This window comes from Labrus bergylta, chromosome 7 (assembly GCF_963930695.1).
Source record: "Labrus bergylta chromosome 7, fLabBer1.1, whole genome shotgun sequence".
Taxonomy (NCBI): domain Eukaryota; kingdom Metazoa; phylum Chordata; class Actinopteri; order Labriformes; family Labridae; genus Labrus; species Labrus bergylta.
Genome location: NC_089201.1, coordinates 11571301 through 11590525, shown reverse-complemented (window position 1 = coordinate 11590525; position 19225 = coordinate 11571301). Strand labels below are relative to the sequence as shown.

The following is a 19225-nucleotide window of genomic DNA, read 5'->3' as shown; positions in this document are numbered from 1 at the left end:
GGGTCACTGACATGTACACATCAATCCATGCAATATGGCTTTATGTTTCTATTCAGATACAGCAGCTCCTTCTTGAACGCAAACAAGCTTTTATTGGCACAGGAGTGCATGTCATTTTTTTTAAGGAATGAAAGGGTAAAGGTACCTTGTGGAGCCGTCTTGTAAGTAATTGGTTGTTCTGTAATCAGCTCGGCTGCAGTTTAAGGTTTACATATAGACAGATATCCTGATGTCTGGAAAAAAAATCAGGGTCTTCTAAAGGCCTCCGCTGTGTCCTCAGAAGTCCTTTTGACAGTCAGCAATGAATGTTGAAGTTACCATCCATCTGTGTTTCTGACAAAATGAAGGCCAAAAGCATTGTTCCTCATTAGCAGGGTTTTTGCCTACACTGAGGCATCGAAACTTCCATGAAGCCAAAGTGACCTCTACAGCTGAACACAATGGTGAAGTATAAACCCTAATAGAGCCAAAGCCTTATAATGTAATCTGAAACTCAACTCTGTAGGAGGCTTAAGTAATCCTCCAAAGATATGGAGAGCTATGATCTCTGTGCTTAGCGTTTGCTGGCTGCACTCACCACTGACTGCAGGCTACGGGCGAATAAATATTGAACTGCAGTAATCAAGGCAAGACAGGCTAAAGGCACGGACAACAGCCCATATTAAGATGTAATGTTAGACTATTGATTTCCACTACTGGAACAGGAGACAGGACTTAGAATTAAAAGAAGGCATTATTTAAAATGTAATTGTTCCGGGATTGTACATCTCCTGATTAGTTGGTGTTGTGGATAATGTAATTGCTTCATAGATTTTTCGAGTGATGTGCACGCATCAATGTCAGAAAAGTTTGGTAACCAACATAAACTTATCTGACATTGGCCGTAATGCTGCTTTGTTCCTCTGAAACGTCTTCATTGGGCACTTCTTAGTACATTCTTCGATACAGGAATCTTGTAAACCTTACAATGCAGCTGAGCTATACAGATGCCAAGTGACAGAACACCCATGTGCTTTTAAAATGTGCGTTCCTTCATCAGAACACACTTACAAAAATCCTTTTCTTTCGTTTTCCCCACTGTATTGTTTGTAGCCACCTAGACCTAATTGGCTTGGTTGACGCATTGCTACATTTCTCATAGCTTTACCACTGCTTAGAGTCAGAATACTACAGTGTAACCAGCAGGAGCCAACTTGTAAACACCTTGTTCCATAGCACAGCTCCACAGGGTATCTTCATCACAGACACTCTGAACTTATTCGATACATTTCACAGATAAAGAAGCGACGCCTTTGCATGCCTGTTCTATAAGCCTACTGTAATACATATTCTGTGTACTTGATATATTTAACATCATTTAATATGTCCACATTCCACACAGTCCTGCCCAGCTCAATGCAACACAGCGCTCCAAAAGAAGGGAATGGTGCTGGATCATTATAAGTATCAATGTAGCTAGATCCCCACTCACTACTACCACAGTACTGGCAGATGACTGACTGGCTGTCATTCACAGAGGGAAATAGAGAAAATAGACTCAAGTGTGAGATGGATGGCATGATGGCACCTTTGAAAGAATAGAGCTATAAATAAGAAACAAAACAGATAAACAGTAATACTATATATATCTCTAAATACTCTCATCATACTCAACAACCTCCTATATACTGTATCTTTAAGTCACAATATTCACTTATTTTTTTTACATTGTGCTTTCAGAGTGAGAGTCTGATTGTTTGACGGTGGTGGACTCATGGCGGTGCTGGTCGTGAGAAGGTTAGGTGAGGGGGCTTGGGAAGGTTTTATTGAGCTCAGTTTTTTCCCCAGTATTGGATATGATAAAGAAGAAACAGAGCAGATGCAGAGGTGGGTCTGATCAATTTCAAGCAAATCTTCTCAAAATAAGGACGAGCCAGACATACATAATATGTCTAAATATAATATGTCAGTAAGATAGGATGCCAGTTTGGATTATGTACTTTAGAGGTGTCAATTGACTTCATTTCATTTGGATTGTGAATAGAACTCAGGGCCAAAGATTAAAACTAAATAGTAGCCCAATGTCTAGTCTCAATGCACTCCCTTGACCCTTATGCTTGCTTAAGAGTGCCCTCCACTGGGTTGTAGTCGTTCAGAATGGAGCTTTAATATAAAATGGGTTAAAGCATCAATTATGGTAAGTGGGCCGCACTCCTTATGTCAAATTTCAAAAACTTCCATCCAATAACATGGTCATTGGTCCTAAACATGACATTAATACCAAAGTCTAGTTCTAGTTCTTTATAGACACAGACCTAGCTGATCAGACCCACCCAGCTGTTGATTCTTTGATACTCCAGTTCAGTTATAGTTATAGACATGCTTGTATTAGTGGGTTGAATGGAGACAGTATACCTGATCTTCATGTGTAAAGCCGGGGAGACACTGCACACCTGAACAGTGCGTTGTGACTGCCTCACAGAACTAACATCCACTTTGTCCCTGTGTACATAGACTACATGCAGCTGCAACCAGCCTGACCCTCTTTATGCTGAGTTTGTGTTGAAACAATTCATTGTCTAAAGATATAGACAATGAAACCTTAGTGAAAAAAGTATTATTGCTGGTATTATGTAATTATGACATATCTATTTTAGCATTTTTCTGCAAAGAACCAAATTCAGCCTGGTTCTGTAGTATTTCAGCACTGCCACACCCTGTGCTCTAGCAAAGCTGTGCAGCACACATGGGCCATGTGGATGTTCTAACCCGTTAAAATGCATTACAAAATGAAAAGCATGTGGTTCTGCTAAGCACACGCACTGCTCAGGCATGTAGTGAGGGATGTTTAGATGCCAAGGTGGTGCGGAGCTAACAGTATGCTTAGTTATAAGGAGTACTATCATAAATTCAAGGGTTTTTCTAGTGATATGGCATAGTGAAACGATCTTTGTGTCATCAAAATGTCAATGCAACTCAGACATGGTGTTGTGTAATCTAATGCTCAGAGGTTCCCCTACTTACTGGGAGTTTAGAACACATTCTATGAAGAAATGAATCTTTTGAAAACTCCTCAAAACCTCGACCTTCTCCTCCATGTGATGATGTTTAAGGCTTCATATTCAGTGTCATTTAGATGGGTTTCTATTTAAAGTTTCTGATGGTAGTTATTCTGATTCAAACAAACTGTTACAAGAAGCTGCAATGCCTAATTAGCTACTGCCACTTCCACTGAGGAAAAATTGCACCATAGCACTAAAGATGTCAATAAATACAAATATAGTCATAACTGAACAATATTCTCATATGTACAATCTCTCCTAAACTTACACCACTACTATAAGCTACCCATCGCCAAATCAGAGAAAGAATACACTTACTGAAGGCAAAAAATATAACAAACTTTAGCTGCATGGAGAACAGTGAGGTGCTGTCTTTGTCTCTCTACTTAATCTCCTCTGTCTCAAAGTAGCAGCAGACTGTTTTCTAAGTCACTCATGATCCCTCTACAGCTATATTATCTGTTCATCTCAGCCCTGTTGTCACTGTGTAGAGATTCAACATTTGACCCTAAAGTGTTTCATGACATAAAAGGTTTGTAATGAGGTTTAAATCCCTAACTCTAATGGTTGGCTACATGTCTGAGAATCACAAGTTAGCTTGGACTTGTTTTCACATGCTAAATAAGCTCCTATAGCATCAGAGACATTACTCTCACAGTAGCCATTAAACATAGGTGTACTTGGGTCTCACACACCAAAACAAATGGATCAGATTGACCTGTTTAATAAAAGGCTTATACTTTGAATTCAAATACTATGTCCAAATTTGAAAAACAACACAAAAAATTACACTTAAAAGGTGTCTTCATACATTCAAGGACTGGTTAAAATGCTTGTTAGCATTTAAGAACTGTTACAATCATAGCCCTAGTTCTTTGATAGAGTGTGTAAGGACTGTTACCCAATGAGATACTGAGGGAATACCTGACAGGAACTCTACCTTTCTTCCATTGGTATATAGGATAATAATGGACAGTCCAGGAAATAACCCAAGTCTAACCTCTCAGTGCCATTTGTATTTGAAATGAAAAAGAGCATTTCTTTGTGAAGAACTTAAATCATATCAGATATCTGCCTCCCTGTATTAAGTCAGAGTCTGTCTTACCTTGTAAAAGACTGCTTGCAAGGTCTTCTTGATTTAACCATTGAATACTGTTTTTAGTGACTTGGAATCAGGTGACTGGGAAAGTAAGTCTAACCATTAGCTAGATGCTAACTGTTCTAGCTAAATTCAAGCATTCAGTTTTCCTGAGATTGCAAGCTTATCCAGCAACTAGGTAGGTCTATCGTCCTCATACATTATACTCAACGTGTCAATGTAAGGTGTTTATGGCTGATGTGAGAATAATGTCAAAAAACAAAACAAACCAAAGTGTACAACACTTTGTGTGAGTGCAAATGTGAAATGAGAAGCTACAATGAAACAACAGTAAGATGAGCTACCTGTGGTAAATTCTACCCTAACAAAGAGGAAATAAATGCAGCATTCATAAATGCACTACCCAAAGATGGTCAGTACGTTTACATGCAGTTAGAGTCGATTTATTGTGATGTCCGAGTCCGACTAAAACTAGACTTTTACAATGCATGTAAACATGTTAGTGCGACTGAAAGAGTATTAAATCAAATTTTTTGGAGTCGGACAAACACACCTAGATAATGCGGTTGAAGATTTATTAACTCTTGTGTATGTATACACCTCAATTGGGCCCAAAGTAGCCTGTTCCACAATCCTTGCACCAAACAGCATAATTACATGACTAAGCAAAAGTTGCAGTACCTTCGGCCTCCGGGTATCACCATAAGCTAGAGGGATAGGATGCATTGCAATTTAACCAAAAGTAAAGTGATGGGCATGTACGAAATTCACAGAGCTGTAAAGTTGTCCATGTTTTCACCATTCAACATACAGTACAACCTATGCAACCACCACTTTGCTGTTTGCTAACCAGAAAAAGGTCCAATAGTAACTAGCTGAAATGGGGCATATCGCTCCTTATGGTAGAAGAGTATGACACACTTTTGTCCATAAATTGATTCTCCCTCGGTGCTGGTACACTGGGACATGGACAGTCTACCATATAAATGGCCCAATCGAGCTATAACCCTAGTTCGACTTAACTGTGCATGTAAACGTACTGACTGACTGCTACATGAAAACTCAACTTCAGGGTCCTTGCTACATGACAATCTCCACCATAAAGTGGCTCAAAGCTACTTGAAACATGAGCATGACAGAATCCAATACCTGTAGCCATAAAACCACTACGTTGAGATTGCATTTCAGTAATCTCTCCGTGTAAAATGCACTGTTTGTTCAATTTTCACTGCGGTTGACACCATTCATTTTCACTGTGTAAACATGTACTTACAAAAAGAGTTGAGGAATGTGAGGGCTAAAGGAGGGAGGGGGAGGTGGGGATGTGAGAGGGGTAGAATTGCAGGGGTACAGGTCTAGGGTTTTGGGTGGGAAGGGGCTTCAAGAGGAAAGGGGGAAGTGTCCAGGAGTCTTGGCGTGTTGTTGAATATCTTCATGCTCAGTCCTTGTTCACGCTGCACCAGGCGGCTGCAAACAGAGAGAGAAGAATGACAAGCAAGAGTGAGGATGGCGAGGAAGATGGAAATAGAAAAGAAAGTGGTCCCCAAGGGAGGGAACAGACAGGAAGACGAGCAAGGAAATGAATAGAAACAGATTGAATTGAGATGAGGAGAAATTTGGCAAGTCAGAGAAAGAAAGAAGACAAGTGAGTGAGGGAGGAGAGTGAAAGGAATAGAGGGCGAGATGAAAAATGAGTTAGACAGGAAAAAAGTACAAATGGCAGTCTACCAGGCATCACCTCAGGTCCCTGACAGCCTACGCCTAGGATGCCAGTGTCAGACTTTTTAAACGGTGCCAGGTAGCTTTAGTGGTTCACAATGCCTTCTAGCTTTTAGTAATTACACAGCCAGCCTTCCTGACTATAACACTTATCAGCGTCTCCAGATTTCGAGGAGACAATGATAATTTAGTTCTGCTCTATAATTACAATTTAACAAAATGACTTGCTGTTAGCTGTTAATTACTGACTTATGGCTGTTAAACTCTATTCTATTGTTTGTATTCAACTCTAATGTGCTTAATTATCTGGAACCTACAAATTTAATGAAAGGTTCATTAAAGTAATGAATTAACTGAAAGCCAATCCACCCTAATCCAACTATCCATCTATCCATCTATCCATCTATCTATCTGTCTATCTACCTATCCTGATTGTGAGTTCTGTTTGCTGCACATCCACCGCAATATTATGACAGCTTCTCATTGTATCCAACTGCAGTGGTCTGAAGAAAAAGGTGGGCCGCCTTTTTTTCTAATCTGTGGTGAAGTAGTACAAAAGCACTCTGGCATATGCTGTGCTCATTCTCCCCAATACTGGTTCATTAATTTGCCCTGAAAGCGCTGGGCTTTGCCAAATGGCTCCATCTTGCAACCCTAACAGTGCAAAAAGCAGCCCCCCCCCCTTGCGTTCCCACTGAAAGCAATCTATTCGACAAGAGTTGCGCAGCCCATCATACCTTTACCCAACATAATTTTGTTGAACCAGAAAGCTCTGGGCTTTGCCATATTGACGATTTCTGCTGTCAAAATGAACAATTTAACATGGGCCATTTCCTGGTCTTTTGAGCCACTCTCAGATTTTTTGGGATACTTAATGATTTATTAAATTATTTGATATCAGATGTTGTTTTTCTCAAGTCAAATTTCCAGAGGCTATAAAAAATACAAGAAGACACACTGTTTCTCTTGTCCAATGTTCCGATTTTCTTCGTCTTTATTTTATCTTTCTTAAATGAAATAAAAGCTTACTGATAGCACCGACTTTCTTTTTCTATTTCTTTACAAATTCAGTGCATGTTACAATGTTACAATTCACTTAACAGATGCTTTTATCCAAAGCGACACACATCAGAGAGTAAGTACAACACTAATCCATTCATACACCGCCACCGACGCCGCGGGAGCTGGTTGAAAGGCGACGACTCTACCAATTGAGCCACAGCCTCCCCATACTTACATATGGACTTGATTGAACTTACATTAAACATTTATTGATTCTGGTTCTTTCTAGATACAGAAAGTATGTTCAAAAGTTTATTTGCTCCAACCCAGTAACCATTATTGCTTTCTTGAGCAGTGAATTGTGTGTTCATGTGCCAACAACTATAAGCATAGCCCCCTTTGTTAAACATCCTGAAATGCAGTGCACAAGTTCTACTTTTCTTTAGTACCTAGAGCTTAAAGTTTATAGCTACCACACCTTTCCAATAAATTCAACATCAACACTTTTTAGCAGCAATGCACCCGTGGTGTTCTTTCCCACTAGTCAGAATCAGAATCTGCTTTATTGGCCAAGTACACACACAAGGAACTTTTTACATTGAAAAAAAATCTTTTGGATAGCTTGATGTGCATTTATTGTGCCTACAGGCCAGCCAAGAGCTCTGTGCTCAACCTTTTCAGTGTGTGTTTTATTAATCAATCAATAAATTAAATTGTAGAGCCAATTCATATCAAATGTTATCTCAAGACACTTTTAGCTTTGTCTTCACTCACCGTACATGGCTTGTAAGCTTATATTGTGTTTCTAATACATTTATTCATATGTGGGGCAAGTTGGTCATGAAGTTGTTTGCTTTCCCCAAAGAACCCTGTTGTCCATAGTGAAGAGAAACCTATGTTGTTTTAAGTAATCAGATGTGTTTTATTAAGCGTTCTCTCTGCTACCACAGATGTGTGCAGCAAGTTAGTCCTGTCTCACCCCTTTGTGTGTAAGTGTAAACACATTAAACTTAGCTGGTCATCTATCTCCAAAAATACATTATTATAGTAAAATAAAATAAAAAAGGCACTTTTTTATTCTGCTGTGTTTCATGACTAACCTGGCACGGCTACAGAGGACATGGCCTCTGGCTGGCACAGTGTGTCCACCTTCACATGCTGAAAGGCTTTGTTGGCGGGCGACTGGAGGTGCCTGAAATCAGAAGACGGTCAGAAAGTGAGAGGGCACACACACACATAAACACACACACAAACACACAAGGCTAAACACTCTGCATGTACAGTTTGGCATTAAAAATGATATCTGCCACCTTTTTACGCATGCAAGCACATAAAGCCTTTTAATGTATCTTACGTTACTCTTATGTGCTCCTGTCTGATCAACTGTTTCTTCATTTACCTTCAAGTAGAATATTTTTTGAATAATCCCAATCTATATCGTACTGTTTTCCATATCTTGTTTTGTACATTTCTGTGTGATAAAAGAAAAAAAAATGTAAGCACATGGAGCCTCCAAGTGCTTAGCGTGGCCCTTAGCCTTAACTGTAAGTTGAAATATTAATGGCAGTGGGGATGCTGTGAGCAGTGGAGCAGAAACTCACATCAGCAGGCAGCTACATCAGCATCCTCTCCTCATGCCCAGCACCAGCACTAAATCATGTTGACCTGTCGCAACTCAAGTGCTTCAGCAAGTCTGGAGCTTGTGAATGGCTGAAGAATGCTAATTAAATGTGGATGGAGGAATTTTTCCAACAGAGCTCATGACAATAATGGAAGAAAAGTGGGTGCCCTCTTTATTTGGCAATCAATGAAAACAATGACAGCAAAGAACAGCATGCTCAGCTCCACAAAACTTTCTCAGAACCCAGAGTGCTGATTGAAGGCTTTCTCAGAACCAAATGAACTGCCTCACTCAGTGATGACTTTTAATACCTTTAAAGTGATCAGTATTTGGAATGGAGCATTTTGCAGCAATGGGCCTTCCATTGCTGCATCCCTGAAGCATTGATAGATGCTTCACTCCCTCTAAGGACTTGACTGTTTTTTTTAAGTACCACCGTGGGACTGCTACTACATGGAGCCACATGTGATTAAAAACATACCTTTTCCACTCCTCCTCTCCATCCCAGAACTCATACACGACAAAGGATAAACCGTCAGGCAGTCGCACGGCAGTCACACTGGAGCAGAGTCAGAGCAGAATGGGAAGGGTGGGATTGTAAAGGAGTACATGATGGGTAAGCGGGGGAGAGTGATGAGAGAGTGGTCGGTGGATTATGGAGGGAGGACAAGGTATACAAGTAGATGGATGGCAGTGGGGGTGGAAGAGAAGAAGAAACATATTAGATCATACAATTATATCACCTGAATAGTACAACTTAGTTACAAGACTTAACATCAATATGATGGCTTTGAACGCAGCAGTTTAATAAAGCACTTTCTAGTGCATTCTATAACGACCAAAGGCTTATCTTTAAACACATCAATCTGTTGAAGTATAGGTTAAAAAGAATACTGTTCTGTAAATAATCCACAAAGGTTCTCAGTCCATGTTTACTTGATTGTGTCATGCAAGGGGAAACTGCAATCACTGTTTACATGGAACAATCTTGCCTGTTGAAAAAAAGTATTTTCTAGTCTTCTGACTACTCAAACTGCTTTTACACCGTACGTCACACCTACCCATTCACACCCTGATGGCAGTGGTTGCTATGTAAAGAGACCATCAATATTACCTTATCCATTCATACGTATTCATATGCTGCCGAGGAATCAGCAACTTGGGTTTAAATGTCTTGCGTCTTGCTCAAGCACACATCGGACATCGGAGCCACAAGCTTCCTAGTGTAAGTATTGCATTTAAAGAGACACACACACCAAAACGGAGCATTCTGAGAGAGCTGGTTTATACAGGGTCACAAACCTCCTCTGGTGCTTGATTCATATTATATTTTGACCAAAGCACAGCACAGATGTTTCATTTAGACCACAGGAGACTGTTTGAAAAGGTGGAAAAGGGGTTTAATATGTCCTCTTTAAAATAATTATGTACAAAAAGTGGCTGTTTCAAAATATTTTTTTTAACACATCCTGCATATTCACAGGGCACCTAGCTTTATGACATCACCCTCCGATGCTTTAAGCAACATAATGTAGAACTGCTGTGTTCTGAGTTGCAAACGGCAGATCATAGGAAGAATGACCAATTGCTATGATTTTACCCTGATCTGATTTTTTAAACAATAGAGTAAGTGGATAGTGAAAATCTAAAAGGACAGCTGGACATCTGATCATCTGGTCAAGTTAAAACAACATATTTGATCACCTAGTGGCAGCTCACAGACCAACAAGCTTTGTGGTGGAGGTAATTTTTGTAAACATTACACAGAAATATGTGTTCGAGCAAAATGACACACTACATTACACAGAGCATTTCTGAGATTGGGTGAACAGACAGTAACACTGTAAACATTACAATGCAAGCCTGAATACATCCAGGGTTTACTAAACCTGTCTAAGAAGCATGTTGTGATTTCAGAGTTTGTTTATTCCTTTCCTAATATATAGTGTTACACCATCAAATTCAAGTTACAGTAGGAATATGTTGGATGACAATGTATTGCTCACTTCAGAATATGCTGCTGGACAATTACCTGTTCATTGACTTTATAGCTGACCAAAGCAAAGCTGAGATAAAAAGGACAACTTCACTGATTCCCTAATGACTTGCAGTCTTAAACCCAGTAGTGCGATGTTATCATTTTGATAACAGCATTTAGGCTTCCATGAGAAAATGGCTGCTGTATGACTATGGTAAAGACAAAAACGCAGTGTTTATATTGACTAAGAGTTGTGATTGTATCCACCTGGAGAGTGTAAGTGTAAAATTGAATAGCCTTTTTAATAGTACTTTTTGGGAAAAGGTCTTGTGCTCTAACAGTTCACTGGCTTTTTTGGTTAATTTAATCACTGGGCCTCTTGGCTCTGGAAAATGAATCATTCTGAGGAAAAATGAAAAAAAAAAAAAAAATAAAAAAAAAAAAAAAAGATAGACCATCGAAGACCTTTGAACATTATGAAAAGCTGTCATGTCAACATGATCATTGAATCCAGCCTTGACTGTTACTTTAACTTTTTGCAGAAATGGCACAACTTTAGAGCCATATTTCATTATAATCATAATTAAAGCTTAAATTACACTTCTATTACTTTAATCACTTTATTACTTATAACAGGCTTACAGCAACAATATAAAAAAAATGTTGCCTTTAGACTGATGACTTTATCCAATCAAATTGTTCATCTTTAATATTAGGATACGATTGAATCAATCTGCTTTAGTGTTTTTGACACAGTCTAAGGGGCAGTTCCTGCGTTGACCTGAAGAGGGCACTAGGGGGACAGGCTGCTGCTCAACAATTCACGCTGCTGTGAAAGAAATGAGTTGAGTTGTGTGATCTCTGCTGGAGGATATAATAAAGTGTTTGTTCATGTAATCAAACAGTGGCCCTAAAAGATAATGAGCAGGGGAGACAAAGACTAAATAAACTTTATCTATTATACAGTTAGATTGTGCAAGATAAAAAGAGGGAATGGGAAGAGAGAGGAGGACAGACATGCAGTGTTACAAAGGAGAGAAAGATGGAGAGGGCGCGCACAGGGGAGAAAAGCCTCCTCAGAGGTAATGAGCAGGCTTCCTCCATGAACAGAGCTGCATCCTCATGCATTATTCAGTTCAGCTACATAAACACATCGTGATGCAACCACAATTAGAAATAAGAGAGTAACAAGGTTCATTCAACCCTGTGAATAAAAAACCTAATGCTGGATACGAACAAAAACACAGAATGAATCAAATACACCATCTTGATGAGTGAAGTGTTTCACCTGAAGGGCCCTTCCACTCTGTCTGCTATTTATGAACATTATCACTAAATCAATTAATAAATTTTTTTTATCATCTAAGAGCAAACGTGTGAAGCAGTGCAGAAGGTGTGAGTGCCTGTGTGACTTATTAAAGACCTTGAAAATCAGTCACAGTTTGGGAATAAGATGTGTTAATTTAAAAGTGCTCGAAAACAGATGGATGATTTTATAGATTAAAAAAACAAGAAGTCAACTCAAACTCTATAAATACAGAGCCAAGCTGCATTTTCATTTGTAAGTTTTACATCTTTAAAATGGATGATTTCAGCATGAGTTCTTCCTCTAGGGCTAATATGTCATGTTTACACCGCATGCTCCCAACAGAGACAAAAAAAAAGCAAGAAAATAAGGCAGAGATTCTACAGCTATACAGGTAGTACAAGTACAAGTATTAACATTTTGACCATTTAGCGTGTTAACATTTCCTTATCAGCACTAAACACAAAGTAAAACTGAGGTCAGTGAGCATTTAGATTTTTTTTTAACAAACTGCCAAAATCAAAAACACTGTTCGAAATTAAATTAGTTTGAACAGAAGATGTCAAATAAAAGAGAGAAAGAACATGACAAAATGCATGCAATTACAAATCCTGAAGGGAACGTAAATGTCAAAACTTCTGTGATAGCAATCAGTCTAATTGATTAAAAGCTTTGTAAAAATAAAGAAGAAAAATACGATTTTAAATGGTGGTGAAGTTGTTCATGATTTAATTTAAACCTCTGGTTTTGGAAATCATAATATACTTATTTTTCTTTAAGATTTATATCATTAGCTTTTTTTTATGCCTTTACTGTGAGACAGGACAGAAGATAGAATCAGAAATCGGGGAGAGAGATACTGTAGAGTGGGGAGTGACATGTAGGAAAAGGTCAAAGGTCAGATTTAAAACCAGGCCATCTTGTTTTGCATGTGGCGTGTGCACTTACTACTGACGCCCCTATAATGTAATATTGTGATATACTCCGGACAAATTTTGGTCAACATCAAAGAGACACAAGCACAAATACAATCTCACAATTTGACAAACAGCTACTTTTTTTTTCACATTAGAGGTTAAATGTTCAAATGTTTGTTACTGAGGTCAGCTGACACACTTCAAGAGCCAGTTGCTAGAATTTCACAGCAGCAAAACAGGTTTTGTTTCATAGACTGTCAAAGGTCAGATGTTTAATTTAAACTTCACTTAATGTAGCCTTTCTCTCTTGACAGCCTTAGTAGAGCCATGGTTCCCTGTAAACCACTGATGCATGTGACCAACTTTTGTGTGAGCCTCAGGCACTAGAACACTTCTTAACCAAAAGGATTAACAACATTTTGCTGTGACTGAGAACCTTTGCCCTTCTCCACTTTCCAGATGATTTTAGAACAACATTTGCTCTGCAGCAGACCCTCACCAGAAGCACCATTTTAATCTGTATCTTCACTTTTCTGTTGGGAGGTCAGGATCTAAAATTTGGTATAAACAAAGTGGATGCATTCCTTCTTTTTTGCATTCTAAATGAAGACAATATAAATTCTGATCTCTAGACCTTGCTCCAGTGCTTCTGCACAAATAGAAATATGTTGCATGAATTCACCTCACGTTAGTCAAAATGGTGTTACAAGCACCTGCCGTGGCAATAGGTTTTTTCCACATCTGCACACCCCATTGTTCCCTATCTCCAACCGGACCCCTCTAGGACATTCATATTATCTTGTTCCTGTGTTGAGAAGATTGTTGTTTTTTTTGCTGGACAATAAATGTATCTATAAAAGTGTGTCTTCAGTCAGACGTACAGAAACTTCCCTATGTGTTATAAGGCTGGCATCTTTTCACAATGTATTTAGATGTCCTGTTTTTGTCCTGTCATTAATACAGTGGAGTCAGTTAGTGCTTCATTTAACACTTATACATTCAAAGTCTTTATATTCCCAATTATTCACACAACTATTTACAATGTAAGGGGTCTCCTATTGTGACTAACCACAAGAGAATTACCAATTCAATCAGTGATTCTCCTTTCATTTTAGCATCCTTTAGCTTGTTGCTTTGTTTTCAAGGACCACAGTGTTACTTTGTAGGCCAGTCTCATCACACAGAGAGATCTTTTCAGGCTAAAACTGCTGCTCTCTAATGAGCTAGCCTTTAAGAACCCACTGTTAAATAGTCACAAACATAACTCAAAATAATATTGTCCTGTCTCTGCTGGACTATAAACAGGTGTGTTAATATATTAGCCATTTGAACTTCAAAGGTGCACAGTAAATGCATGTTGAATTTGATTCTGCTGCTCTAAGTATCCAAAAAGCAGGAAGAAAAATAGAATTGAATAGATTTTTAACTTTATTTTGGGAGACACATAAGGGCTAATATAATGTCTTATGATACTCAAACAGAATGGAATATTTGCAATTACTCAATGCTATTTCAGGTCTCCAAAAATCTGGAAACTCTGTCTCTGAGAGTCTTTCAGAATCTTTTCCCCAAATGAGAGGCTGCGGAAACTTGTGTGAGAAACTATAAAACAAACAGAATAAGCAGCAGAGATAGACCCTTTGCGTCTTGCCAAGGGCATATGCAGAATATGGCTCAGTACAAAGCATACAGCATTCTGAGTCTCTCCGGATATTAGACTGATTCACAGCACCTCGAGGCTCTAAGGGGGAATGCACAGGAGTTTTACAAAAGGGCGGCATATATAGAAGATTATATTAAAGGTACAATTTTACCTGCAATGCGTATGCAGCATGTAATTATCCCACTGAAACAAACCCTTGGGGATTACAGTGGATTTGTTCATTTTTTGAAAGATAATCATAAAATACCAACTTCCCACCAGAGAAGTGTTTTATGTGTGCTTGTGCATGTGCCCATGAACACTAAAAACTACTGACACAACCCAGACCAAAAGATGGAAAATGTGAGGTACTACCTATTAAAGTGAGATAGCATTGAGGTCCTGACACTAAAAATGAAAAACATTAAATATTCAACATGATTAGGGCTGTGGTGCTGCACTCTGCAGCTGCAGCGCCCAGCAGAGAGGTAGTGAAAATGGGAAGCAGTGCCGGGACTTACTGAAAGCAGTCTCTCTGAGTGGAGACATTCTTCAAGTACTGCTTCAGAGCCTCGCAAAACTCGCCGAGCTTCTTCTGGGAAACCACCATCTCCTGACGAATCAGCAACAAGGACTGCAAAGACAGAGGGAGAGAGGGAGGTCAGCTTTGTACTGATATTTTTAGGTATCTATTGTTAGCCCAATATAAATAGTAACATTTATAAGGAACAGTACCAAAAAATTAAGCTTTTTGACTGAGTTTATTTTTGTCTTTATTTGCTTACACATCATAGCCAACAGGACTGTCTTATTTCAAATGTCTGTCTCGAAATTGATGGTCACTTATTTGACTTTCTACTTTTTTAGGCCACATTGTGGTTTGACTCTTGGGATGACAGTGTTTGTCTATCACTTTGGAACAGACTGACATATCTCTACAACTTGATTCTTGACCTATTTGAAAGATTCACAACTTATTTGACATACAATTGTTATAGCTTTTTACAATATCAACATCAATAAAAAAAAAACCGATTTGTCCAATCCTGATTTACTCTATGTTGTTTTAACCCCAAAGTGAATGACAGGGCCCCTCAGTCTTGGCTATTAAACACTATTTTGGTAGTTTAACCAAAGTTTCAAATGGACAGCTTACAAGCTGCCTCACATTTGATTTGTGAACATATCTCACAGAAGCTCCAGTTATCTGGTGTAGTGGGAAGCTTGCCTTTTGTTGTCATCTCAGTGCCAAAGCAGCTTTATAAAAGCACCTGCAGTTACTAGGAGTTTTGTGATACATTTAAAATCCTTGGCTTATGTGCTATGCCTCCCAACATAGCAATCAGAAATCTCTCTGATGCTGAATCACAATGTGAAAACATGAAGCAATGTCCTTCCACAGTTCCCTTTCCTGATCCCTTCCAGTTGTCCAGTAAAGTGTGTGACGGTGCATGTGTGTCCAAAGTAATGTTCAATTTCAGAGTATTATCTTTTTTTAATTATTCGTATTAATCCAATCTTAGAAATCCAATTATAAACAAGGAACTCCTGCTGCAATGTTTTAAATCTTAAGCTTTTAATGTGCCAGTGTTACTGTAGCAGAGTAAGATTAAAAATGTATCCACTATGACCTAGATAACTTCAACAGAGTCTGAGACCTCACAATACACATCCATGTGCACAACCATATACACACTAATTATGATGTGCACAAGCACAAGCACAAGCACACACACACACACACACACACACACACACACACACACACACACACACACACACACACACACACACACACACACACACACACACACACACACACACACACACACACACACACACACACACACAAACACAGATGTGCAAACACACACAGAAGGCTGTTGACCCATATCATCCTGTTAAATTTGTTAATCAAGCTCTATCTGTGTGATTTAGGTGTAATCACACATGAACACATGCAGACACACATATTTACTAAAGTAAACAACCAACTACACACATGCTATATACCAGAAATGCACTGACAGGTGGAATGGCTTATCCATCAATCACAGAGTATCAGCAATTTACTGTAAGACAATGTGTGATAAAAGGTACCCTAGGTTTAAGCTACTTTGTACAGTTCTATTAGTACGATGATGATAACAATAGATGTAAACTATCTCTAAGCTAACTCTGGTACACTGCATCAAAGGGAAACATTTATGTTTAATATTGTAGATGGACTTGGTAAATGGACTTGAACTTGTATAGTGCTTTCTATTCTTCTGACTACTCAAAGCACTTTTTACACCGCAGGTCACACCTACCCATTCACACACTGATGGCAGAGGTTTCTATGAAAAGTGAGCATCAGAAATAACTAATCACATTCATACGCCCCTGACGAAGCAGCTGGAGCAATTCGAGGTTAAGTGCCTTGCCCAAGGACACATCGGACATGTGGTCCCTTTACAAATAAAATAAGTAAAGTACATTTCTTAGGTATCAGTATGATCACTTCCTTTTACATTACTTCACAATACTAGTCAATCTATAAGTCGACCAATCAGTTTTTTAAAGCACTATGGAGGTGAGTGACACTTTGAATTAGTCATTTAGATATGCTGTTCTTGATTTTCTTGAGCACGGGCATGATGGCAGACGTCTTGAAGTATATGGGTATGACTGACTGAGCTGAGACAACATTAGGTATCAGATGAATCCCCTCTCTGTGTGACAAAGATGACACCTTATATGCTAAGCCAAACATAGGACATATACGCTTCTTTTTTTCTAACTGGGAAACAGAAAGAGTATGATGTTTTGCTTGATTGGCGTAAGTTGTAATGCATCATCTTGCCTTTAATGTGGCTGCTCCAAAAATGACAAGAGTGGCCTTTATAAAGCAAAGGAACACATTTCCTAACAGTCATAACTTATTATTTATGGTTTCATTTGTAAGTCCTTTATAGTTTATTCTGTCCCGGTTGGAAATAGCCATCATCAGAGCTGGGAGTTAAGTACCATAAGAGAGAAGAGATATTGACTGTGAGATCTTTGTTGTTTGTTTTAAAGTGGGGGGATGGGGGTGGGTTGTCCAGCTTGACGCATGTCTGCAGCGTACTCTGTCGAAAATAGACTCGCAGCATATTTGAAACCAAAAGTAGCGTAGTAGCGCTGCTGGCACGCTCCGGAGACGGACCATAGCGTTCTCGGTGGAATCACAATCACTGACTAGAGCAGCAGCGAACAGCAGCGTAGATAGACTATGGTGTGCACGGAATATGTGGAAATGGGGTGTTAATAAGATGACATACAGCATGGCTAACACCGAACTTCCACCAGATACGAGTGCATTGCATGTCCGCTCCGGTCTGAACACGCATCTGGTGGGAGTTGGCTGTAATGAGCAGCAAATACAAATGGAATAGAATTTAGCCAGGCAATGAGCCTTGTGGGATTCCACTTGACGTAAAATGAGGATTTAAAGTTATAGAAGTGACTTGGGGAACTTTTCAGAGCTTTGAACTATTTCAAAGTCAACCAACAAGAGTTCATGGAACAGTCTGTTGTTATTTTTTCCTCAACCTACCCTTCCCTTTCACCTTACACTAACCAACTCCAACTCTTCTGTCTAACCTCTCCCCCTCTCTCTCTATGCCCTCAATCTGGGTTTCCCTCTTGAATACAGATCAGATAAAATCTAATTTATCTTTATTGAATTCACTGCTGGTCTGTCTGTGTTGTGTGGCTTTTTTTTGGGGAAAGTATCCCCTGTTGGCTGCTGTTTCACCTCACTGTCTGGTTCTGTTTAAATCTTTCACTTCCTCTCCTTGAGAAACAATCCCAATTATATTTCCTGTGGGGTGGTGGTTGTACACAGGAGGCATTTTTTGCTGTTATCACTTAAGACATTTGAAATAAGAATATACAGCTAGCATGGGAACAGAAATAGCTAGCTTGATGTCATCCTAATGAAAGTGCCCTCTTCATTGAGCATTATTCACTAGAGCCTTGTCGCTTGTTCAGATGGAAGCTCTAAGTGTTCAACACATCTGCATCCACTTGTATGTTAGTGTGCCCCTTTCACTTTGAGTTGGTGTGTAATGACTGTTTATCTCTTGACAGCACTGTTTACCTCCTGCCATTAACTGAATTGCTGTCATGAGTCAATGGTTTTATTGCAGCATGAAGCTGTAAGAATTAAAACCTGGCTGTTTGTGAGAAAAGATGTGTGTTTTATGTGTTTATGTTATTTATGAGGCAATGATTCCATGGGCATGTATGTGTCAAACACCTATAATGGTGTTAGAGGCTGACAGTTTTATGATATACACAAATACACACACACCCAAACCAGCTGAGTTAGAATCACTACATTGCCCTGCAGGCTTTGTTAATCTAATCACTAGCACTCCATTAATTTACATCTGCTCTCCTCTGACACTGTGGCCCTGTGGTGGGGATAAATCAGCAGCCTCTAGCTCTGATCTACATTCACTGCTAAAATCTTCACAAATGGCCAGCTCAGGAGCCTGCCCTAAAAGTACATGCAAAACAAACAAAGTATCTATGTCCTAATGGCCCAAGAATAAAGCTCAGCACAACAACACAGACTGATGACAAGCGTGTAAATAGCTAAAAGCCATAACTTCATATAATAAGCACACCCAAGGCACACATGAACAAAATATGATTCTGGTAATCCAAAATGTTCTTGATTTCAAGGAATAGTGATTTTTATTTTTAAAGATTGTAACATGCAAATGTTTTTTTTTTAGAACATGGAGCCAGGAAACAGTCAACTTAGCTTAACACACAGCATATGTTACATATCAGATTGCTCATTGTTGTTATGCTGTCTGATTGCAGCCTTCTTGCTTAATTAAGATAACCCTCCTTGACTAGGCTAAGC

General features: G+C 39.1%; 1 protein-coding gene across 2 annotated transcripts in view; it reads right to left on the bottom strand.

Annotated features, from left to right (window-relative positions):
* Positions 1 to 2254: 2254 nt before the first annotated feature.
* Positions 2255 to 19225, bottom strand: part of necab2 (N-terminal EF-hand calcium binding protein 2) — a 127742-nt gene continuing 110771 nt past the window's right edge. For both annotated transcript variants that reach the window (XM_020644269.3, XM_065956740.1), the window contains 4 exons: positions 14847 to 14959; positions 8964 to 9041; positions 7962 to 8053; positions 2255 to 5607 (listed from right to left, as the gene is read on the bottom strand). In XM_020644269.3, the coding sequence (XP_020499925.2) occupies positions 5579 to 5607; positions 7962 to 8053; positions 8964 to 9041; positions 14847 to 14959 (312 nt within the window). In that variant the 3' untranslated portion in view covers positions 2255 to 5578. The remainder of the gene's footprint in view (positions 5608 to 7961; positions 8054 to 8963; positions 9042 to 14846; positions 14960 to 19225) is intronic.